Source organism: Prionailurus viverrinus, chromosome E3, assembly GCF_022837055.1.
Source record: "Prionailurus viverrinus isolate Anna chromosome E3, UM_Priviv_1.0, whole genome shotgun sequence".
Taxonomy (NCBI): domain Eukaryota; kingdom Metazoa; phylum Chordata; class Mammalia; order Carnivora; family Felidae; genus Prionailurus; species Prionailurus viverrinus.
Window position 1 is genome coordinate 15,602,992 of NC_062576.1, and position 21,718 is coordinate 15,624,709.

Sequence of the window (21,718 nt, forward strand, 5' to 3'; positions counted from 1 at the left end):
GAGGTAGGCCGTCTTGTACAAAGGGCGGTGAGACGAAGCTCACTGAAAATGTGAGATCTGACTTGAAGGAGATGAGGGAGGGGGCCCAGAGAAGAAAGAGGGAAAGGGCACTCCAGGCAGCAGACAGCAGAGCAAAGCCCCGTGGTGGGAGCATGCTGACATGTCCAGGGAATCTGAGAAACATGGGTAGTCACTGCAGGGTTTTGAGAAAAGTGGCATAACCTCAATCTCCCTCTAAATAGAACCCCCTGGGTGCTATGCTGAGAACAAAGGGGCAAAGAGACAGGCTCATCTGGCCAGAGGCTATTGTATAATCTAAGATGGTGGCTTCCAAGGCTGCGGTGACAGTGGAGGCTGCGGGAAGAGATCCTGAAGATCTAATCAATAGGACTTTCTAATGGATTGGATGCAGGATATGAGACAAAGAGAGGTGTCAATGATTTCTACAAAGCTTTTGGCCAGAGTGACAGAGCGCCACCAAAGGAGACAAACAAAACGCCTTGGGGGTAACAGGTATTGCAGGGAGGGAATAACCTGTGTTCAATTTCAGACTGGTAAGGTTTGAAATTTATGTTACATGTGTGAATGAGTGTCCAACATTCAAGTTTGGATTTTGGACGAACTGGGTAGAAACAAACATTTTGGCAAACATATGGTATTTCCATTCCTGGCCTGAACAAGACTGCCAGGGCAGTGAGTGTAGACAGAGAAGAGAACTGAGCGCTAGGACACTTGCGTATCTAGAGAAAGCAAGACGGGTCGGCAGAGGACACGACCAAGGAGCAGCTGGGGAAGGAGGACGATGTAAAAGCAAAGGAACCGGCTGTCATCTTCTCTGAGAGCCTGAACTAAAAACATCAACTTGCCCATTTACACAATGACAACAACAAAAACTAAGACAGAAAAAAAGCCCTGTGGATAAATCTTCTAAGAGTAATGATTCCGGGATTTAAAACTTATCCTAATTTTCTCAAAAGTAAGGTATTAAGAAGACATAAAATCATGGTTCTCTCCTTCCTAAAAGCAGATTTCTATTTCGTGCTCACTGCCAGAGGCTATTATAGTGATCTTTCCTGAAACAAGGCCCTTAGGGACACAATTTCCCGCCTGCCTTCACTGTCCTCAAGGAAATAGGTCAGAAAAGAAGACATCCTCTAAATTTCTAATAGAAAGAAGCTTTGGAGCAGGAAAATAGTCCAGGGAACAGCAGATGCTACATTTCAGCAACACATCTATACAGATACTTCCCACGGGGTCTCCTTCCCCTCACCCCCCCCCACACACACTCTATTCTCATGTTTCCCTTAACCTTAGCCCCTTCACTACTACTATGTGCTTTGTCGTTCTGATTCCCCACCCCCACCCCCACCCCCATTAGCAAATTTCTGACATTTCTCTTATCCTGAACAGCTTCCTGATCCTGGACCATCACTACAGCCATCAGATTAACTACAAAGCATACCTTCTCTCACGCAAAGATGCCAAAGCAGAAACTTAAGATGCCAGAAGTGTTATCCTCATGTCATAGCAATAAAACCAAGTAACACAAAAATAAACATGATACATTGCTCAGCACAGAGTATTTATGCCTATTTTAAAGTGTGGGTCAATCAGAAAACATTCTCTTCTTTCTTCTCGTAACAATATAGCTCCTGGCCAAGATCTTCCTAAGAAACCCCCCCAACCCCGCCCCTTTTGATCATAGATAACTTTGCTGTTGTCACTTCCACTGCGAGGTTTCTCATAAACAACCTTGAGAAAACAATTAGCAGGTGATGCTGTTCCTCACCGCCCCCACGTTTCTTCTGGATGTGTACTTTAACATACCTCATTTGTAAAAACCATCAGTTGGAGACCCTTTATTTCTTTGGCATTACTTCAGTTTTAAACTACAGATGAAAAATATCTGGCAACAAATAATGTCTTTTCCATCTTTGCACTTTCAGGACTGAGGACGTTCCTGACAAGGAGTGTGCACTCACCCAACTGCTGAACTGTTGGGAAACTGAGCTAAGAAAACCTCCACCCCACTCTCTCCGGGAACTATTTCTCCTGCCACGGTAGTATTTAGAGGGGGACAGGCAGCATCCTGAAAAGATGCTGAGCTGCACTGAAATTCTGACCCACTTGTAATCAATATAAACTTAATTTTGCATGTGTATAAAGGGAAAGCTAATGAAGGTCATGAAAAGAAAGATATTTTAATGATTCAATTAAAAAACTGAAAAGACAATGATTGCCCTCGGAACTGAGAACAGAAGCACAAAAGGGAAGCATTTAAAAACTCAGAATATCTTCAAAATCTGTTCAAGGCTGGCCACTCAGCTAAAGCTTGACACCCCGAGGGAATAAGCAACCACACAGCAAGTCTCATCCTCCACAAAAATAAAATCATAAAATGACTGAACCAAACCCATGGGAGAAGGCAGGTATTCACCATGGGCTAGAAAAGCACACTAAAAAACAAAGGACTCCAAGCCGGAATAAGGGAAATGATTAATGAGTTAAGAGTAAACCTTATCTAAATACAGGATGTAGTCAGGATATGCAGGATATAACCAACTAAGAATGGCTTTAATTCTTTGAAAATTGTCTTTAAATGTTCCTAAAGCATTTCTGTTTAAGCCTGAAATTTGTATTCCCACAGATACAGCATTATTAAAATGAAGATTAAGTTACCATTCAAACTCCCCAAACACCAAATTAATCTGCAATATACTTAAAACTACAGTACTAATAAATCTATTTCAATGTTGCCTAATTAAATACAAAAATTTTTCCTATAGTAAAATGTAACCCAAATTCCAACTAAGGAAACCGCTAATACCCTAATTCCTTTGGTTTCTTATTTTGTTTTGCTCTTTTCAAGCCACAAGGGGGCACAGGGTAATAGCACTGGCGCTCCAACAGGGAAACTCTAATCTAGGTTTGGAAGAAAAGAAAGGGGAACTTTCCTGAAGGGCCTCGGAAAGTGAGTAATTACATCACGCGAGGTAAGCCATCTCTCCAGACCAATCCCTACTGAGGAGTGCAGATTTGGGGAAGAGAGACAACAGACTCCACCAGGGGCTAAGATGAAATCTAGAGTTACGTATCTGCATCTGTAGAGTCCAAACTCAGGACCCACGTCACGACTGCACCCAGGTACGGGGTTCAGAAGCGGTAGTGTGACTTGTATGAACCTCACCATCCTTTCTCTGAGGCTCACTATTCAGAAAGGAAGGGGACCAGTTTTATTTACACCCTCTCCCCTAGGGATGAATGAAAACTAGAACACAGAGATTTCACTCACTGCAGGAGGAATTCGGCTTCATAAAAAAAGAAAACTTTAGACTATAACCACTGAGTGAAGTTATAAATTAAAATCTCACTGCCTGATGAATGTCTACAATAAAATAAACAACCGTGAATTTGAATGGTTTAGATTACTTTCTGCTGAGAGCCAAGAAAAGAGAAAACATACCCAATATTCTGAAACATTAAAATTCCATTTTTGCCCACGTTATGTTATTTTTTACAAGAATACAATTAACATGTTTGTCGAGGGCTACAGACCACCAGCCATTTTCTAGAAGAGCTCTGGATTCTCACAAAGTATGTATTTGATCCTTTAATATTTAGGGCTTCCCCCCCCCCCTTTTATAATACTATAGTATCAGAGCCAGGTGTACGATAATTATTGTAGCAATAAGGGCCACCTGAGTGGCTTAGTCGGTTAGATGAACGACTCTTGCTTTCGGCTCAGGTCATGATCTGACGGTTCACGAGTCTGAGCTCCACATCAGGCTCTGCACTGACAGTGCTGGGCCTGCTTAGGATTCTCTCCCTCTCTCTCTCTCTCTCTGCCCCTACCCTGTGTATGCTCTCACTCAAAAATAAAAATAAACTTCAAAAAAATTTTTTTTCATTATTATAGCAATAAGACAGATTTTCAGAGAAGCCAATGTCTTAGTTAAGCTTGGAATGAAATAAAAAGCATCAACAAAGAGTTACCACAATCCTAAAACTGGTGATGAAGAGAGCTCTCGCTCTTTGTGAAAACATAAAATTTAACAAATGAGACCTCCTTTATGCTCATGTGTCAGCCTTTCTACACCCACCCCACCTTCAAATATAAATCCATTTTCTACTGCTACTACTACTTTAAAGAAAAACTGCTTTGGCACCCTGAACAGTGTCAGCGTACAAACGTCAACCAGCTCCAATTTGAAAACCTTTGTAGAAAATTTATTTTTGATTATGTGAATAGCTGTTCTGCTGTCGTGGTAACATAGGTACCATCCCTTCCCCCTTAGGCGTTGAAACCCCTATTCAGGACTCACTGGTCCACAGATACGCTCTATTCTTTCTCTCTGCAATCCATTCTCTATCTTCCCCCTACAAGATAATATACATTTTTTAAAACTCTTGTTTCTTACCCCCATGGGAACCTGAAGACAAACCATTTGAGATGCCTACTGATTACAGGATATGCAGGTAAGTACAAGGTAACTGATCAGATACACCGGCCTACACAGGACGAGCCCTTCTGACCAGCAAGGCAGACAATAAAGAACATGTGCTCTCTGAGTTCACCTAACATGTTATTAACATGAATAAAGTCAGCCTTATGATTTATTCATTACTTATTTCCATTTAAAGTGAATTTGCAAAAATGTTCCTGTCAGAAAAATTACTATCAAAACTCAAATTGTCATCCTGCATCAAGGACATCTCAGAATGAAAGAATGAATGCCTCGTCCTTAGGGCTGCTTCCTCCCCACACAAACTGCCTGGGACACAGCTCACTCAGGGAGATTGCCAGATGTCTGGGAAACACGTCCTCACGGTCATCGTCCCATTACTGAAAGGTACAATTGGCTCTTTAGGCACTAAAATAAAACTTACTAGAATCGAAAGAAATTACTGGCATGTGTCAGCTTCTGATGTTATGATCTGTGATGATTAATTTTATCTGTCAACTTGGCTGAACCACAGTGCCCAGATATTTGGTCAAATATTATTCTGGATGTTTCTGTGAAGCTGTCTTTTGGATGAGATTAACATTGAAATCAGTGGACTTTGTATAAGAGCAGATTGCCCTCTAGAAGGTGGATGATCCTCATCCAGTCAGTTGAAGGCTTTAATAGAACAGAAACTGACTCTGCCCAAGCAAGAAAGGATTCTGCCAGCAGACTGCCTTTGAATTTGAACCGCAATTTTCCCCGAGTCTCCAGCCTGTTGGTTTACCCCAAACCTACACAATCAGGTGAGCCTGTTCCCCAAATCAATCTCTCACTCTCAATCGCTGCACACACAACCATACACACACACACACACACACACACACACACACACACACACACACACGATCCTGGTGACTGTTTCTCTGGAGAACTCTAATACATGATCCAAAAGAAAACAAGACTTCACCTTGAAATTTTTTAAGAAGGCATATGGTTTGTTTGGAGATCAATAATCAATATTCATTAAATCAACATTGACTGTTATTGGTCCGATACCAGATGTGAAAACTTAGTTCTTCACCAGTTTCATTTAATTTTCCTAAACACTGATAAAAGACATTGCTTTATTCAAACAAGGGAAAGTAATTTGTTAAAAAAAAATAAATAAAAAGTGCTTGAGACTAAAGCCAAGATGCAAATTTAAGTATTTATGAGCATCTTTGCAGATGTACAAAAATAAGTCAGTACATACACCGACACCCGCAAACACACATGGGTCCACTTTGCATAGAAAAGTCATAAAAAATAAAATAAAGGCATAATCATTGACTGTTTATCCTTAATAAATTACTATTGATCTTAATCATGATTTGCATTACTTTTCTCAATTTCTCATACGAAAATAAGAATAGTAATAAGTACTGAGGTATAATAAGCAATACATTTGGTCTTTGGCCCTGGTTCCTGGCAGAAAGCTCCTAAAACCCTTGGGATTTCCTGACAGGAAAGTAGCATCTCTTGTCTTTCATCAGGAGCCCCTTTGAGCACACCCGAGTTTACACTAATGAGGTGACTTAGGGCCCTTAAATAGCCTCAGGACAGGGTTGGTCACCGGAGAGCCCAAGTGATTAGAGGGCTGGAATTTTCAACCATACCACAGACTTCTTGGGAGGGGAAAGGGGGCAGGTATGAAGCTCTATAAAAACTCGTGAACAACAAGAACTGATGAGCTTCCAGGGTAGTGAGTGCATCCAAGTGCCAGGGCGATGATGCGCTCCAGTTCTACTAGGACAGAAGCTCCAGTGCTTAGGAGGTTTGCGGACTTTGCCTTATGTCACCTCTTCCTCTAGCTGTCCATCTGAATCCTCTAAAATACCCTTTATAATAAACTGGTAAATGTAAGTGAATGTTTCTGAGTACTGTGAGCCACCCCAATAAATTAATCAAATCCAAAGAACAGGGAGTGGGAACCTCCAATTTACTGCCGTCAGAACTGCAAGTCCAGGTAACAACCAGGACTTGAGATTGGGGTCTGATGTGGGGCAGTCTTACAGGACTGAACCCTGACCCTGTAGGGCCTGATGCGACCTCCAGACAGTGTTAGAACCAAATTAAATTTATAGGACACCCAGTCAGTGTCTACTGAGAACTGAAGAATTGCTTGGTGTGCTAAAAAAGAAAACAGCACTTATTAGAAGTACTATAATATAATCTCAAGGAGCAGTGACCTGACACAACAAGTTTCTTCACGTAAAAGAAAAGAATCGCCTGATCTTCAAAATGCTTATTACTGGGGTTTAGAAAGACTCCCACATATGAAGCTAGCACCACAAGAGGGCCTTTATCAACACCTTGGTTAAAATTCATTTTCTATTACTGCACAGCAAAGGAAAGGACAGGACAGGAGGACTTGTAAGTGGTAGGTGGAGACAAACACATAGATTTAACAGGGAACCTAACAAATTTCAGTTCAGTATATGCAGCTATCACCCCACCAAGCCAACACTTTGTGAGTCCACCACCTCCATTACAGCATTGGGCCTCAAGAAGTGGTCCCCAGCTCAACAACACTGACACCACCTGGAAAGCTGCAGAAATGCACATGCCTGGGCCCCACTCACATCTACTGAACAATCTCTGGAAAAGGAAACCAGGAATTTGTGTTTTAACAAGACTTCTAGATGATTCTGATTTACACTAAAGCCTGAGAACCAGAAACCTCCAGTAAAATCATATACCTTTAAGTATGAAACAGAACTGAATCAGGAAGTTCAGAAACTAGGGGGCAGAATTTTTGCATCACTATGGATCAGGTGGAGGGAATTTTTATTAATAGTATCCCTCCTTTTTCATAAGGCATTTATATAACTAATACTATATCACTGATATTATTTAAGATTTTTCCAATGATCTCAACTTTTCAATCCATTCTTAGGCTGCTTTGTGCTTCCTGAGACAGAACAATATCAAAAGTGTTCAGGGTGGATGATAATACACTCCCAGGCAAAACTTACAGGCCTCGTGCATCATATTTGCAATTGCTAAGCTCTGAATTACGTTTTTTTAGTTCTTCCATCATATGGGATGTAAGAGTTGTCAGTAAAAACGAAAAAAGCCAAAATGTATACAGTATTTCTATAAAGTTTTCATTTCCCTGTATGAAAATTTGCCAGTGGGGTCAAAGTCCTGTGAAAGAGGCAATTTGGCTGCCAATTTAATTCGCACTAATTAGCATTCCTTTGTAAAAGGTAGATAAATACCTTTAAACTGCTTGATCATGCTCTGATGGTTTTCAATGGCTTCCTTTAAGATCATTTCAGGCTGGTCCATCTTCCACCTCCATTCAGTGCCCACTGGGTTGGTGTGGTGCCTGAGAACGAGAGACAAAAGTTCTAAAGGACTCTCTGTAATAACACCTCAGTCATCTACTATGCCATAGTCCATAAAATCACAAAATTAGAGTTGGTTTCCCCCTAGGAGCTCAGCTATTTATAGCAGTGTTTTCCAGCTTATTCTAAGTCATGACATCTAGCAGAGAGGGTTAGATGGCAGAGAAGTGCCTAGCTAAGACTGAGGATTTAATCAGAACAATACGAAATGTGCATCCTTTTCTCCCAGCCACCCACCACCAGGTTAACAGGTATCCATTAACGACCGATAAAATATTGCTGGAAGAGTTGCACAATCACAGTGACTGACCCTCCCTGAGAGGCAGCACAGTGGAAACACCTACAGCTTAGGATGGATCAGACATTAAGAAAAAAACCTGTCGGGGCGCCTGGGTGGCTCAGTCGGTTGAACGTCCGACTGCAGCTCAGGTCATGATCTCATGGTTTGTGGGTTCAAGCCCCACATCGGGCTCTCCACTGACAGCACGGAGCCTGCTTTAGATTCTGTCTCCCTCTCTCTGCCCCTCCCCCACAGGTCTTCCCTCTCTCTCCCTCTTCTCAAAAATAAACATTAAAAAATATAAAGGAAAAAACCTGTCAAACCAGCCCCCATGCTACACACAAGGATCGCCTTGAGGAATTTTAAACCTGTGGTACACTGAAAGGAAGCACAGAAACAGTAAATCTCAACTCAAGCCCAACTCCTGACTAGATTAACCTAAACTCCAAAAAGTAAAGGCCTAGCAGAAAGGAAAGGTGTACTGATTTTCAAACACACAAAAAAATTCACCTCATCTCTTAAGTACTACATAAGAAGTCCAATTTTAAACAAAAACAAAACAGAAAAAAATAAAGAATACAAAAAACAAGAAAACACATTCCCCATAGACAAAGCAATTGGCTGAACCAAACTCTTGACCCAAGTGGTGAAACTATTTGACAGGGAATTTTAAAAAACTATGATTAATATGTTAAAAGCCCTAATAGAAAAGGTGGGCAATATGCAAGATCAGATGGGTAAATTCAGCAGAGAGATGGAAATTATAACACAACCACCAAAGAGAAATGCTAAATATGAAAAACAGGCCTTCGACCAGTTCAGCAGTAACTTGTAACAGCTGAGGAGAGAGTAAAAAAACTTGGAGACCAATGCAAATAAGCCACCTAAAACACAAAGTTTTCTTTTTTTAAGTGAAAAAAAAAAAAAAAGGGACACAGCATCTGAGAGCTGTGGGACAACACAAATACCTCCAAAATACACATACTTGGAATCCCGGAAGGAAAACAGAAATAACAAAGCAGAAGAAATAGTAGAAAAATGACCACTAACAATTTTTCACAGGTAGTGAAAAACAACCACAGATCCAAGCAGCTCTCAGAACAACCAGGATGTATTTATTTTATTTATTTATTTTGAGAGAGAGAGAGAGCACGCACGCATGAGCAGGGGAGGGGCAGAGAGAGAGGGAGAGGGAGAATCCCAAACAGGCTCTGCCCTATCGAGCTCAAACTCATGAACCCAGAGATCATGACCTGGACCGAACCAAGGGTGGGATGCTTAACCAACTGAGCCACCCAGGCATCCCCAGGATATTAAAAAAAAAAAAAAAAAAGACAGCCTAAAAAGACACATTACCTAAGAACAAAAGATTAAAAATTACATCTGACAACTCATCAGAAAACAAAAGCCAGCTGAAATTATAATGACACCTGAGAAGCATGCTTTAAAAAAAAAAAAAAAAAAAAGGGAACAAAACTCATCAACCAGAATTCTAAACTCAGAGTATCTTTCAGAAATGGAAAATAAAGGCTTTTGCACACAAAATCTGAGAGACTTCCTTGTCAGAAAACCTACATCACAAGGTATGTTAAAGGGAATTGTTTAGACTAAAGAAACATATACTAGATAGAAACCTGAAACTATACAAAGAAATAATGAGCACTGGAAAGGGGGGGAAAGGGGAAAATCATATTTACCTTTTTTACCTTTAACTGCTCTAAAAATAACTGACAGTGTAAGTAAAAAAGAGTAGCAATGTACTATGCGTTTACAACTTATGTAAAACTTACTATGCCAACAACAGCAAAGGGTAGTAAAGAGGAATAGGGAATATACTGTTGTAAAATCCTTACACTACATAGGAAGGGGTATATTACTTGATGGTAGACTCTGATTAATTAAAGATGTACATTGTAAACCTTAGGGAGATCTCTAAAATATTTTTAAAATACATAAATAATAAGCCAAGATTAAACATAAAATCATTTGGGGCGTCTGGGTGGCTCAGTCAGTTTAAACGTCCGACTTCAGCTCAGGTCATGATCTCACAGTCTGTGGGTTCGAGCCCCGCATCGGGCTCTCTGCTGACAGCTCAGAGCCTGAAGCCTGCTTCTGATTCTGTGTCTCCCTCTCTCTCTGCCCCTCCCCTGCTCATGCTCTGTCTCTCTCTGTCACAAAAATAAATAAAAACATTAAAAAAAATTTTTTTAAACATAAAATCATTTAAAATGCTCAATTAACATGACAGCAGGTAGAAAAATAAAAAACAGAATAGATAACAGCAAGATGTAGATTTTAATCAAACCATACCAATAGTCACTTTCAATATAAATGGTTTAAAGCATCAGTGAAGAGAGATTATCAGATGAGTCTATATGAGGCCACTGCACTGATGGTGTGCACCCTGCTTAGGATTCTCTCTCTCCCTCTGCCCCTCCCCTGCTTGCTTTCTCTCTCTCTCTCTCTCTCTCTCTCTCTCTCTCTCTAAATAAACATTTTTTAAAAAAAGGAAAAGAAAAATTATATGATGCCAGAATTACTCTAATACAACAACAACAAAAAAACAGATTAAGACATTACAAGGAAACTACAGACCAACACCCTCCATGAACAGAGACACAGAAACCTAAAAAAACAAAACAAACAAACAAAAACCCTGAGCAAATCAAATGCAGCAACACATAAAAAGGATAATGTGTCACAACGAAGTACCGTTTATCCCAGAAACACAGACTGGTTCAATATGCAAAAATCAATCACTTTAGTTCACCAATTTCCTTTTTTTTTTTTTTTTTTTTTTTTTTTTTAGTAGGCTTCATGTCCAGCATGGAGCCCAACACAAGGCTTGAACTCACAACCCTGAGATCAAGACCTGAGCTGAGATCAAGAGTCAGACACATGGGGCACCCTGGTGGCTCAGGAAGTTCAACGTCCGTCCGACTCTTGCTTTCGGCTCAGGTCATGATCTCGCGGTTTCATGAATTCAAGCCCCATGTCAGGCTCCGTGCTGACAGTGGGGAGCTTGCTTGGGGTTCTCTCTCTCTCTCCCTCTCTCTCTGACCCTCCCACACTCGTGCTGTCTCTCTAAATAAATAAATGAATTAATTAATTAATTAATTTAAAAAAAACAAAAACAGTTGAACACTTAACCAACTGAGTCACCCAGGCACCCCTCTGGTTCACCATTTTAACAGAGTGAAGAAAAAATGATTATCTGAATAAAATGCAACATCCATTAATGACAAAAACTCTCAGCAAACTAAAAATAAAAAACAGAATCTCTTTAATCTCATGAAGGGGATCCAAAAAAACCCTCATAGCTAACATCAAACTTAACAGTGAAAGAATGAATGCTTTCCTCTTAAGATCTGAAACACTGTAAAAATATCCTTTCTGACCATTCCTATACAGCATGTAAATCCTAGTAGTGAAATGAAGCCAGAATAAGGAGTAAACTCTCTCTTCACAAATGACGTTTGTCTACATAAAAAAAACTTCAAAAGAATCTACAAAAAATATACTGGAACTAATGAGAACTAGTAAGAGAGCCTAGCAAGTGCATAAGATGCATGGTCAATACACAAAAATCAACTGTCTTTATTATATACTAGAATGTGTGGTATTGGCCAAAGAAAGACACATAGATCAAAGGGACAAATGAATCCAGAAATATACCCAACTTATATTATTGTGAACTGATCTTTTTATAAAGGTGCAAAGGCAATTTAAGGGAGAAAGGATAATCCTTTCAATAAATGTTGCTACAACAGTTGGATATCCAAAAGCCAAAACAAAAACCAAAACAAACAAACAAACAAAAAAACCAATTTCCATGCATACCTTGAACATCATCAGTAATAAGACAAACTGATAGCATATACCTTCTGGTAGGACTGATATACTGAGAACACATTGCTTCACACAAAAATATACATAATTTCATTCTCATTATGAAAATAAACCAAATACAAATTGAGGAACCTTCTACAAAATACTTGACCAGGATTTTTCAAAAGTGTTAAAGCCATAAAAACAAGAAGAACTAAGAAACTGTCACGGACTGGAAAAGACTAAGGACACATAACAACTAAATGCAATGTGGGATGCTGGACCGGATCCTGGAATAGAAAAAGAACAGTAATGGAAAAACTGGCAAAATCTCAACAGTCTCCAGATTAATTAATAGTGTTATATATATTTTAATTAGCAAGAAATGTTAATTTCTTGGTTGTGATAACTGTCCCATGTCCCATGTTAAGATATTAACACTACAGGAAGGTAAATGAACGGATACCAGAACTTTCCAAACAACCTTTGCAACCTGCCACATAAGAAACAGTTTTCCTTCCTTAAAACACGAAACGTTGGAAACACAGGGAAAGAAGCATCATATTCACATGCTGAAGTATAAATTGATATGATCTGGGTCTCAAATATATAGTAAAAATCCGAAAACATTTTATACAGCAGAGTACTCATTACAACACAACCAGCTATAATAGCAAAAACAAAAACAAAAAACCTATCTTGATGAGCACCGAGTAATGTACAGAATTATTGAATCATACTGTACACATTCAATATAACACTGTATATTAATTATACTTCAATTTTAAAAAAGAAAAAATTATATTTGCAAAAATTAAACCCATCTTGACCACGATCTCTTGTTTTTCAATGCTGGACTCAGTGTTTTAATATATTGTTTAGGATTTTACACCCATACTAATGAATGAAACTGCACCGCAATATTTGTTTTTAATGCTGTTCTCTGGGTTGCTATCAAGGTTACACTAGTGTTTTGTTTTGTTTTTTAATTTTCTTTAACGTTTATTTTATTTTTTGAGAGACAGAGCACTAGCGGGGGAGGGGCAGAGAGAGAGGAAGACGCCAGATCTGAAGCAGGCTCCGGGCTCTGAGCTGTCAGCACACAGCCTGACAGCAGGGCTCGAACCCATAAACCGTGAGTTCAAGACCTAAGCCAAAGTCAGACACTTAACCGACTGAGCCACCCAGACACTCCAGTTACACTGGTTTCTTCAAATTAGTCTATGAGTGTTCCCTTTTTCTTTGCTTTCTGGAGAATTTCTTTTCCTTGAGTATTTGCTTAGAACTTATTTATAAAACCATCTAGGTCTGGTTTCTTTTTGATACGGTTTGTAACTACCGATTCCATTACTACAGTGATTACAGAACTGCTCAGAATGACATTCTTCCTGAATTACTTTTGAAAATCTAAATTTACAAGGAATTTAGAAATTGGGAACCGGCCAGTGATTTCCAGGTACTAGGAATGTGGAGGGCAAGGGAGTAGGGGTAGCAAGAAGGAGCCTTTTGGTGATGGAAAAAGTCTGTATTTTGATTGTGGTGATGGACACACAATTCAAAAATATGATAGAATTGTACAGGAATACATACATACGTATTCCCACCACACCACACAAATGAGTGCATTTAAAACTGATGAAATCTGAATAAACTCTGTAGATTTTTTTAAATAAATAAATAAATTTACAAGGAATTTGATTATTTTTCAAATTTTCAAATATTAATACTTTACTGTCTACTGTCTTCAATCTTTGCAGCATCAATAATTATTTATCCTCCTTCATTAGTTAATATTATTTATTCCCTCTCTCCTTTTTTGATCTCACAAATATCATTAAACTTCTACCAATTTCAATTGCATTTGATTGATAACATCCCCACACACCACACTACCTAATCAAGTCTTTAAGATTTTGTTCTTGAAATTTATTTGCTATTTATCTTCTACCAGAGCAAAAAGAGCACATCAAAAAATTTACGGGAACAGCTTAAGTTCATTTGCCTTAAACCAAACTACAAAGCACATTCAGGCCAAAAAACACAAAAAAACAAAAAACCCAAAACACAACAGAGTGACCAGATAACCTAAGAAATAGACAAAGATATTTACAAACTATATATCAGATAAGGGTCAATAACCAAAATATATATGGAATTCCATTAATTCAATAGCAAATAATAATAATAATTCAATTTTAAAGTGGACAGAGGACTTGTAACTCAATTTTTAAATGGGCAGAGGACTTGACATTTCTCCAAAGAAGACATACAAACGACGGACAGGTATATTAAAAAATTCTCAACATTACTAATCATCAGGGAAATTCAAATCAAAATCACAGTAAGATATCACCTCATACCCCTGACTATGGCCACTATCAGACAAAAAATAAAGTAAAATAAAATAACACCTGTTGGCAAGCATATGGAGAAATCAGAACCTTATGCACTATTAGAAAAGCAAAATGGTATAGCCACTATGGAAAGCAGTATGGAAGTTATAAAAATAATTAAGAAGAGAACTACCATTTGATATAAGAACCCCACTTCTGTGTATTTTTCCAAAAGAATGAAAAACAGAATCTCAAACAGATATACCCACTCCCACATTTACTGCAGCATTATTAGTCACGATGTGTGAATAAAGAAAATGTGGTATACACATACAATGGATATCATTCAGCCTTAAAAAAGAAGAAAATGCTGCCACATGTGACAACGTGGACTAACCTGGGGGACATCATGCTAAAATGAAATAGGCTGTCTACAGAAGGACAAATACTGCACGATACCACTTATATGGGGTCTATAAAATAGTCACACACACAGAGGCAGAGAGTAGAATGGTGTTGCCAGGGGCTAAAGGAGGGGGAAATTGGGAATTGCTATTTAACAATATAAAGCTTCAGTTACATAAGATTATTAAGTTCTAGAGAAGCTTTCATTTCGATGAACAATACTGTATTGTACTTTTAAAATTTTGTTAAGAGAGCAGATCTCATGTTAGGTATTCTTACCACAGTAGTAATAAAAATAATAACAACAACAACAACAACAACATTACTTTGGAGCAAAATTAAATTACAATCCTACTAAATATGAGGAATGAGGAAATTTTGTGGAAGAGACACACCTTAGTCACTACTTTAAAGACAAAGGCCCTTTGAACATGTTTCTCTCTTGCTTTCCAAACAATGATTTAATTTAACAGATTAAAATCTGGTTCTAAATCTATATGTGCTTTGATATGAAAAGATCTCTATAAAATAGGAACAAAAAAAGCAAGATTCAGAACACTGTAAAGCAGTCTGCCACTTGTGTGTGTGTGTGTGTTTACAAAGACACACACACACACACACACACAATCTATTAGCACCTGTGCAGAATATCTCTGAAAACCCAACTGACTGAAAGACAAGGATGAAAAAAGGATTTTCACAGTATAACCTTTTATGCATTTTGAATTTTCACTATATGCAAGGATGACCTTTCAAAATACATTTAAAATATATTTTAAAGACTCGTGTTTACCATCCAAGCAAAACTTTCTTGAAAGCTTTATTCAAATATAATTCACATATCATAAAATTCCATTTAAAGTGTACAACCCAACAGCATTCATTATCATAGAGTTGGGCATAGAGTTGCCCAGCTGAACTGCTCAGTTCATAGAGTTGGGCATCCATCACCACAAAGCAATGTTAGAACATTTTTGTCAACCCCCAAAAGAAATCCTGCTCCACTTCGCTATCACTCTTCAATCCACACATCCCCCCAGGCCCTAAGCAACCATTGATCTACCTTCTGTGTCTACAGGTTCCTCTATCCTGGGGCATTTCATAGAAATAAACGATACGATTATACCATATGTTTTTTTGTGATTGGCTTCTTTCACTTAGTGTTACGTTTTCAAGGTTCATCAATTTGTACTATGCATCACTATCTCATTTCTTTTTGTTTCCAAATAATATTCCATTGGTGGATATTTTGTTTACCCATGCGTCAGCTGATGAGCATTTCGTTTATTTCCAATTGAGGAATATTATTACCTTTTCATGTGTTATTTGTATATCTTCTCTGAAGAAGTCTGTTCAGATCCTTTGCCCATTTTTGTAATCAGGTTATTTGTTCAAGACAGATACAACTTTTTTTAAAAAAAATTTTTTAACGTATTATTTATTTATTCAGAGACAGAGAAAGACAGAGCACAAGCAGGGGAGGGGCAGAGAGAGGGGGAGACATGGAATCCAAACAGGCTCTAGGCTCTGGGCTGTCAGCACGGAGCCTGACGTGGGGCTCAAACCTATGAACACGAGGATCATGACCTGAGCCGAAGTCGGATGCTCAACTGACTGAGCCACCCAGGCGCCCCAAGACAGATATAACTTTTAACTTGACATCTCGAAGTAAAAATTTTCACTCACACAGGCAGAAACGGGAGACAAACAATGGTAAGTCTGGGCTATCTACACACATAACACTCAACAACTCTTTCTGAAAATGAGCAGAGTAATATTTTATCTATCTAAAGCCATCTGCTACCCATATTATCCAAATGAAGTTAGAGAAATTCATTTAGGAAAACTCACATCTGCACATCTTGTTGCAGTTTGAAGTACTTTCATATGCACCATCTCCCTCAAGCAATTAAGCCTCATAGCAACCTTGTAAGGAAGGTATTACTGCTTTTATTTTACAGTTAAGAAAACTGAGGCTCAGAGGCTGTTTTTAAGAACCTGTAAAATGAAACAAAAATAAACAAAATGCTCACATAAGCATTTAAATCAATTTTTGTAGGCCTTTTCTAACATATGTACTAAATTATTTATAACTGAACCAGATGGTGGATTCTAATCTTAAAAGTCAGTGTATTAGTACTTCTTGATCAGAAGCCACAGTACAGGAAACCTCTCCATTTACTTTTATCTTTCTAACATCTCACTAATGAATTTGTTAAGTATATTGTTTGCTTTTTTAAAAACTGGGTAAATGTATTGCCTCAGAAACTAAAGAACTGCGTTGCTGGCTATAAACAGGTACTACAAGTAAGGGGTATTACCCATGAAATCCTCTTTTGAATCTTGACCTTCAAAAACAACGACACACACACACACACACACACACACACACACACACACACAACTACTTATGTCAAGAATTTTAGGAAGAGAGAAGAGACTATAAAATGTGTAGCCATGAGAACTAGGACACAAAGCACTTGATTCTCTCCTCCACAAGCTAAGTATTAGGTGATCCAAATATTTCAGTTCACATAATCATATGACTTTTGTTTTGCAAATATTCATCCTATAATATTTTAAGACTTGTAAGCGCATACTCTATCACTAAACAGGAGATGTAATGAGGCACCCAGGCGGCTCAGTTGGTTGAGCATCTGACTCTTGGTTTCAGCTCAGGTCATGATCCTAGGATCGTGGGATCAAGCCCCATGTTGAGCTCTGCACTGAGCACGGAGCCTGCTTAAGATTCTCTCTCCCTCTCCCTCTGCCCCTCTCCCTTTCTTGTGTTCTCTCTCTAAAATAAAGATAGATAGATAGATAGATAGATAGATTAATTAAATTAAATAAAAAGGAGGTGTGACGTATCATTTTATTGCAATGCCACCACATTTTAGCAATCTCCTTGACTGAAATAGTAGCTGCGGATCTAGACTATACACAGGACTTCTCAACCTCAGCACGACTGACATTTTGGACACGGTAATTCTTTGTTGTACAGGTTTGTCCTGTCCTGTGCAATACAGGATGTTTAGGAGCATCTCTGACCTCTGCCCAAAAGACACCAGAAGTACCTCCCTCGATAAGAATGATACAAAATGTTTCTAGACATTGTCAAATGGCCCAGGTTCTGCCCTGCCCACCCCCCACAAGTGAAAAGCAGCAATTTTGCTCCAGCTGAGAATCACTGATTTAACAAGATGTCCAAAGAGATACATTTCAGTTGTTGTTGTTGTTTTCCACTATATCCCTGGATAACTAGACAAGGGAATACATGTACTTCCTTCAATAGAAGATGATGAGAATTTAATGAGATGATGATATTATGGGTGTGTTCTTTCTTAAAAGATATTATTTTTTGTATTAACCTTCAACTGAGAGTGCTCGCTTCGGCAACACATATAGTAACCTTCAACTGAGATATGTACAGACAGAACAATATGATGGCTGGGATTTGCATCAAAATAGTAAGGATAAATGGATAAATAGTAAGATAAATGGAACGCGACTGGCTTTGTGTTAATAAAATGCACACACAAAATCTTATTATACTATTTACCTATATTCAAAAAACTCTGTAATCAAAGTTAAAAAAAAAAAAAAAGAAAGAACTCTGCACAGATCTCAGGAGATAAACAATCTGCTGCTGACTGCACCAAAGTAAGAAAACAACACGTGGCTGACTGCCTGTAAAGAAACGCTGGGAGACAGGGTCCTGGGTGAGTCAAAGCACTGAAAAGCACTCACACACACCAGGGAATAAAAGAAGCCTGAACCACACCGAGGATACAATGCATTCTAGGAAAAGCCCTGAAAAGACACTAAACTTTCACCTACATCTTGATTTTCAGGCTCAGCACATGCAGGCAGTGAAGGCAAAGACAGAGTTGTCAATAAATAGCCTGGCCAAGCTTTGAAGGAATGCCCCAACACAGAATCTATCTGCAAAGCCTGTTGGGGGGGAGGGGGGGGATTCCTCTTTTTTTCTTTGACTCCATGTGCTCAAGGAAATCTCTGTCAACACATTTCCTGGCCACTAAAACAAAGGCGTCACAGACAATACACAACATAGAATAAAGTCTGTATAAAAATAGTCTAGAAACTCACTAAACAAACAACTAAAACCCAGAGCAAGCAATAAAAACCTGAAGAATGGGAAGAATCTGATTTTCAGAGTTAGCACATCATAATATCCAAAATGTCAGTTGTCAATAAAACATTACAAAGCATACGAAGAAACAAGAAAAGTATGGACCACTCACAAGAGAAATTGACAAAAACTCTCCTTAAAGAAGCACAAACATTATACTTACTAGAAAAAGACTAAATCACCTGTCTTAAACATGCTCAAAGAGCTAAACATGGTCAAAGAGCTGAAGAAAACCAGGAGAAAGATCTCAACAGATGCTGACAATAAATTAAGAAATACAAATGATAAAAAGAAACCAAAAAGAAGTTCTAGAACTGAAAAGTATAACAAAAAATTCAGCAGAGGGCTGCAACAGCAGATTGAACAGGCTTTGAGAAGAAAGAATCAGTAAATTTGAAGATATGTCAATTATCCAATCTGAGGAACTGGAAAAAAAAAAGTGTGAAGAAAAGTGCACGCAGCCTTACAAGACCTGTGGGACAACCATCAAGAATACCAACATACAAGGCGCCTGGGTGGCTTAGTCAGTTAGGCATCCAACTTCTGCTCAGGTCATGACCTCACTGTTTATGGGTTTGAGCCCCGCATTGGGCTCTGTGCTGACAGCTCAGAGCCTGGAGCCTCCTTTGGATTCTGTGTCTCCCTCTCTCTCTGCCCCTCCCCTGCTTATTCTCTGTCTCTCTCTCTCTCTCTCTCTAATAAATAATAAACATTAAAAAAAAAAAAAAAAACAAGAATACCAACATATGTTTAATGGAAGTCCCAGAAGGAGAGGAAAGGGGAAAAGGGGCTGAAAGAATATGTGAAAAAATAATGTAACAACTTCCCAAATTAAAGACATGAATTTACACATCCAACAAGCTCAATGAACTCAAGCAGAATACATTCAAAAAATCCACACCAAGACACAGCAGTTCATCAAACTGCTGAAAAACAAAGGATTCAAGAATCTTGCAGGAAGCAAGAGAAGACATTCATCACACATAAGGGATTCTCAGTAAGATTAACAGTCAATTTCTCAGCAGAAACAATCAAGGTCAGGACACAGTGGGATGACATATTTAAAATGCTAAAAGGAAAAAAAACGTTAGCCAGGAATTCTCTATCTGGCAAAGCTATTCTTCAAAACCAAAGGAAATATTAAGACCTGTACTACAAGAAATGCTAAAGGCAGTTCCTGAAGCAGAAATGACAGGACACTAGACAGACATGCACCAAACAAAGAAATACAGAACAACATAAAGGTTATTACATAGGCAAATACAGAAGTCTGTATTACCGCACTTTTGGATTCTAATTCCTCTTTTTTTCCTATACAATTTAAAAGACAAATGTATATAACAATAATCACAAATGTATGTTAATGAGCACACAATGCATAAAGTTGTAATTTTTGACAACAACATAAAAGAACGGGAATGAAGCCCTGTATGAACAAAGTTTTTGAATACAGTTGAACCAAGGGTGGTCATAGTTCAAAATAAAGTCAATCCTCACTATTTGCTGATTCCATATTTGCAAAACCACCTACTTGCTAAACTTTATCTGTAACCCCAAAATCGTATTTGAGGCATATTTGTGGTCATTCGTGGCCACTCAGAGAGCAGCAAAAAATTTGAGTCGCATAGTACACACACTCCCAACTGAGGTCAAACAAGGCAATGTTCTCTTTGCCTTGTTTAAGCTCTTGTACTGCAAACAGTGTTCTTTTGGCAGTCAACTTAATGCCCCATTTTCTGCACTTTGTGCTGTTTGTTAGTGATGCTACTATTTAAAATAGTCTCCAAGCACACTGCTACAGTGCCGTGTAGTGTTCTTAGGTGTGATGTGCCTTGCAGGGAAAATATGTGTGTTAGGTAAGCTTCATTGAGGCGTGAATTACAGTGCTGTTGGCCGGAAGTTCAATGTTAATGAATCAACAGTATATATAAAATAAGGCATCGTTAAACAGAAACACACATAAAACAAAGTTATGTGCTGATAAGATGGCAAATATGTTGTGCCAAGAGGAGTGCAAGAACCTAATCCTTTATTTCTCCTAAAAGTCAGTTTAGTATTTGCTAATGCAGGATTCGTGCCAACTTTATAGAACTACCACAAATAAAGAAAATTAAATGTAGAGTGTTATAAGTCTAAGAGGTTAGTTTTAATCCCGAGGGGAATAACCAAGAAAATAACTAAAAAATGTACAGAAAGGGAAACACTGTACACAACAAATTGTGTGATGTCAAATTGTACACAACAAAAAAATCAAACACAAAAGAAGGCAGTAATAAAGTGTGCAGCCAAAAAGATTAAAAACTTATAAAAACAAAGAGCAAAAGTGAATGGATCAAATTCTCTAATTAAAAGCCAGAGATTGGGGCGCCTGGGTGGCTCAGCTGGGTAAGCATCTGACTTCAGCTCAGATCATGAGCTCGCAGTTCGTGAGTTTGAGCCCCGCATCATGCTCTATGCCAACAGCTCAGAGCCTGGAGCCTGCTCTGGATTCTGTGTCTCCCTCTCTCTCTCTCTCTCTCTCTGCCCCTCTCCCGCTCACACTCTGTCTCTCTCTTAAAAATAAATAAACATTAAAAAAAAAAAAAAAGCCAGAGATTGGCAAATGGATTTAAAAAAAGAAATCTAGGGGCACCTGGGTGGCTCAGTCAGTTAAGCGTCTGACTCTTGGTTTCAGCTCAGGTCATGATCTATCAATTCGTGAGTTAGAGCCCTGCTTAGGGCTCTGCACTGATAGTGTGGAGCCTGATTGGGATTCTCTCTCTCTCTCTCTCTCTCTCTCTCTCTCTCTCTCTGCCCTCCCCCACCAACTCTCTCACAATAAATAAATAAACTTAAAAAAAAAAAAATCTAACAATATGCTGCCTACAAGAGATTCACTTTAGATCCAA

At 38.6% G+C, this 21,718-nt stretch overlaps 1 protein-coding gene across 2 annotated transcripts in view; it reads right to left on the reverse strand.

The window, feature by feature from the left end:
• Nucleotides 1–21,718, reverse strand: part of LOC125154480 (S-adenosyl-L-methionine-dependent tRNA 4-demethylwyosine synthase TYW1) — a 212,922-nt gene that overhangs the window by 105,895 nt on the left and 85,309 nt on the right. For both annotated transcript variants that reach the window (XM_047838838.1, XM_047838839.1), the window contains exon 11: nucleotides 7,706–7,815. In XM_047838838.1, the coding sequence (XP_047694794.1) occupies nucleotides 7,706–7,815 (110 nt within the window). The remainder of the gene's footprint in view (nucleotides 1–7,705; nucleotides 7,816–21,718) is intronic.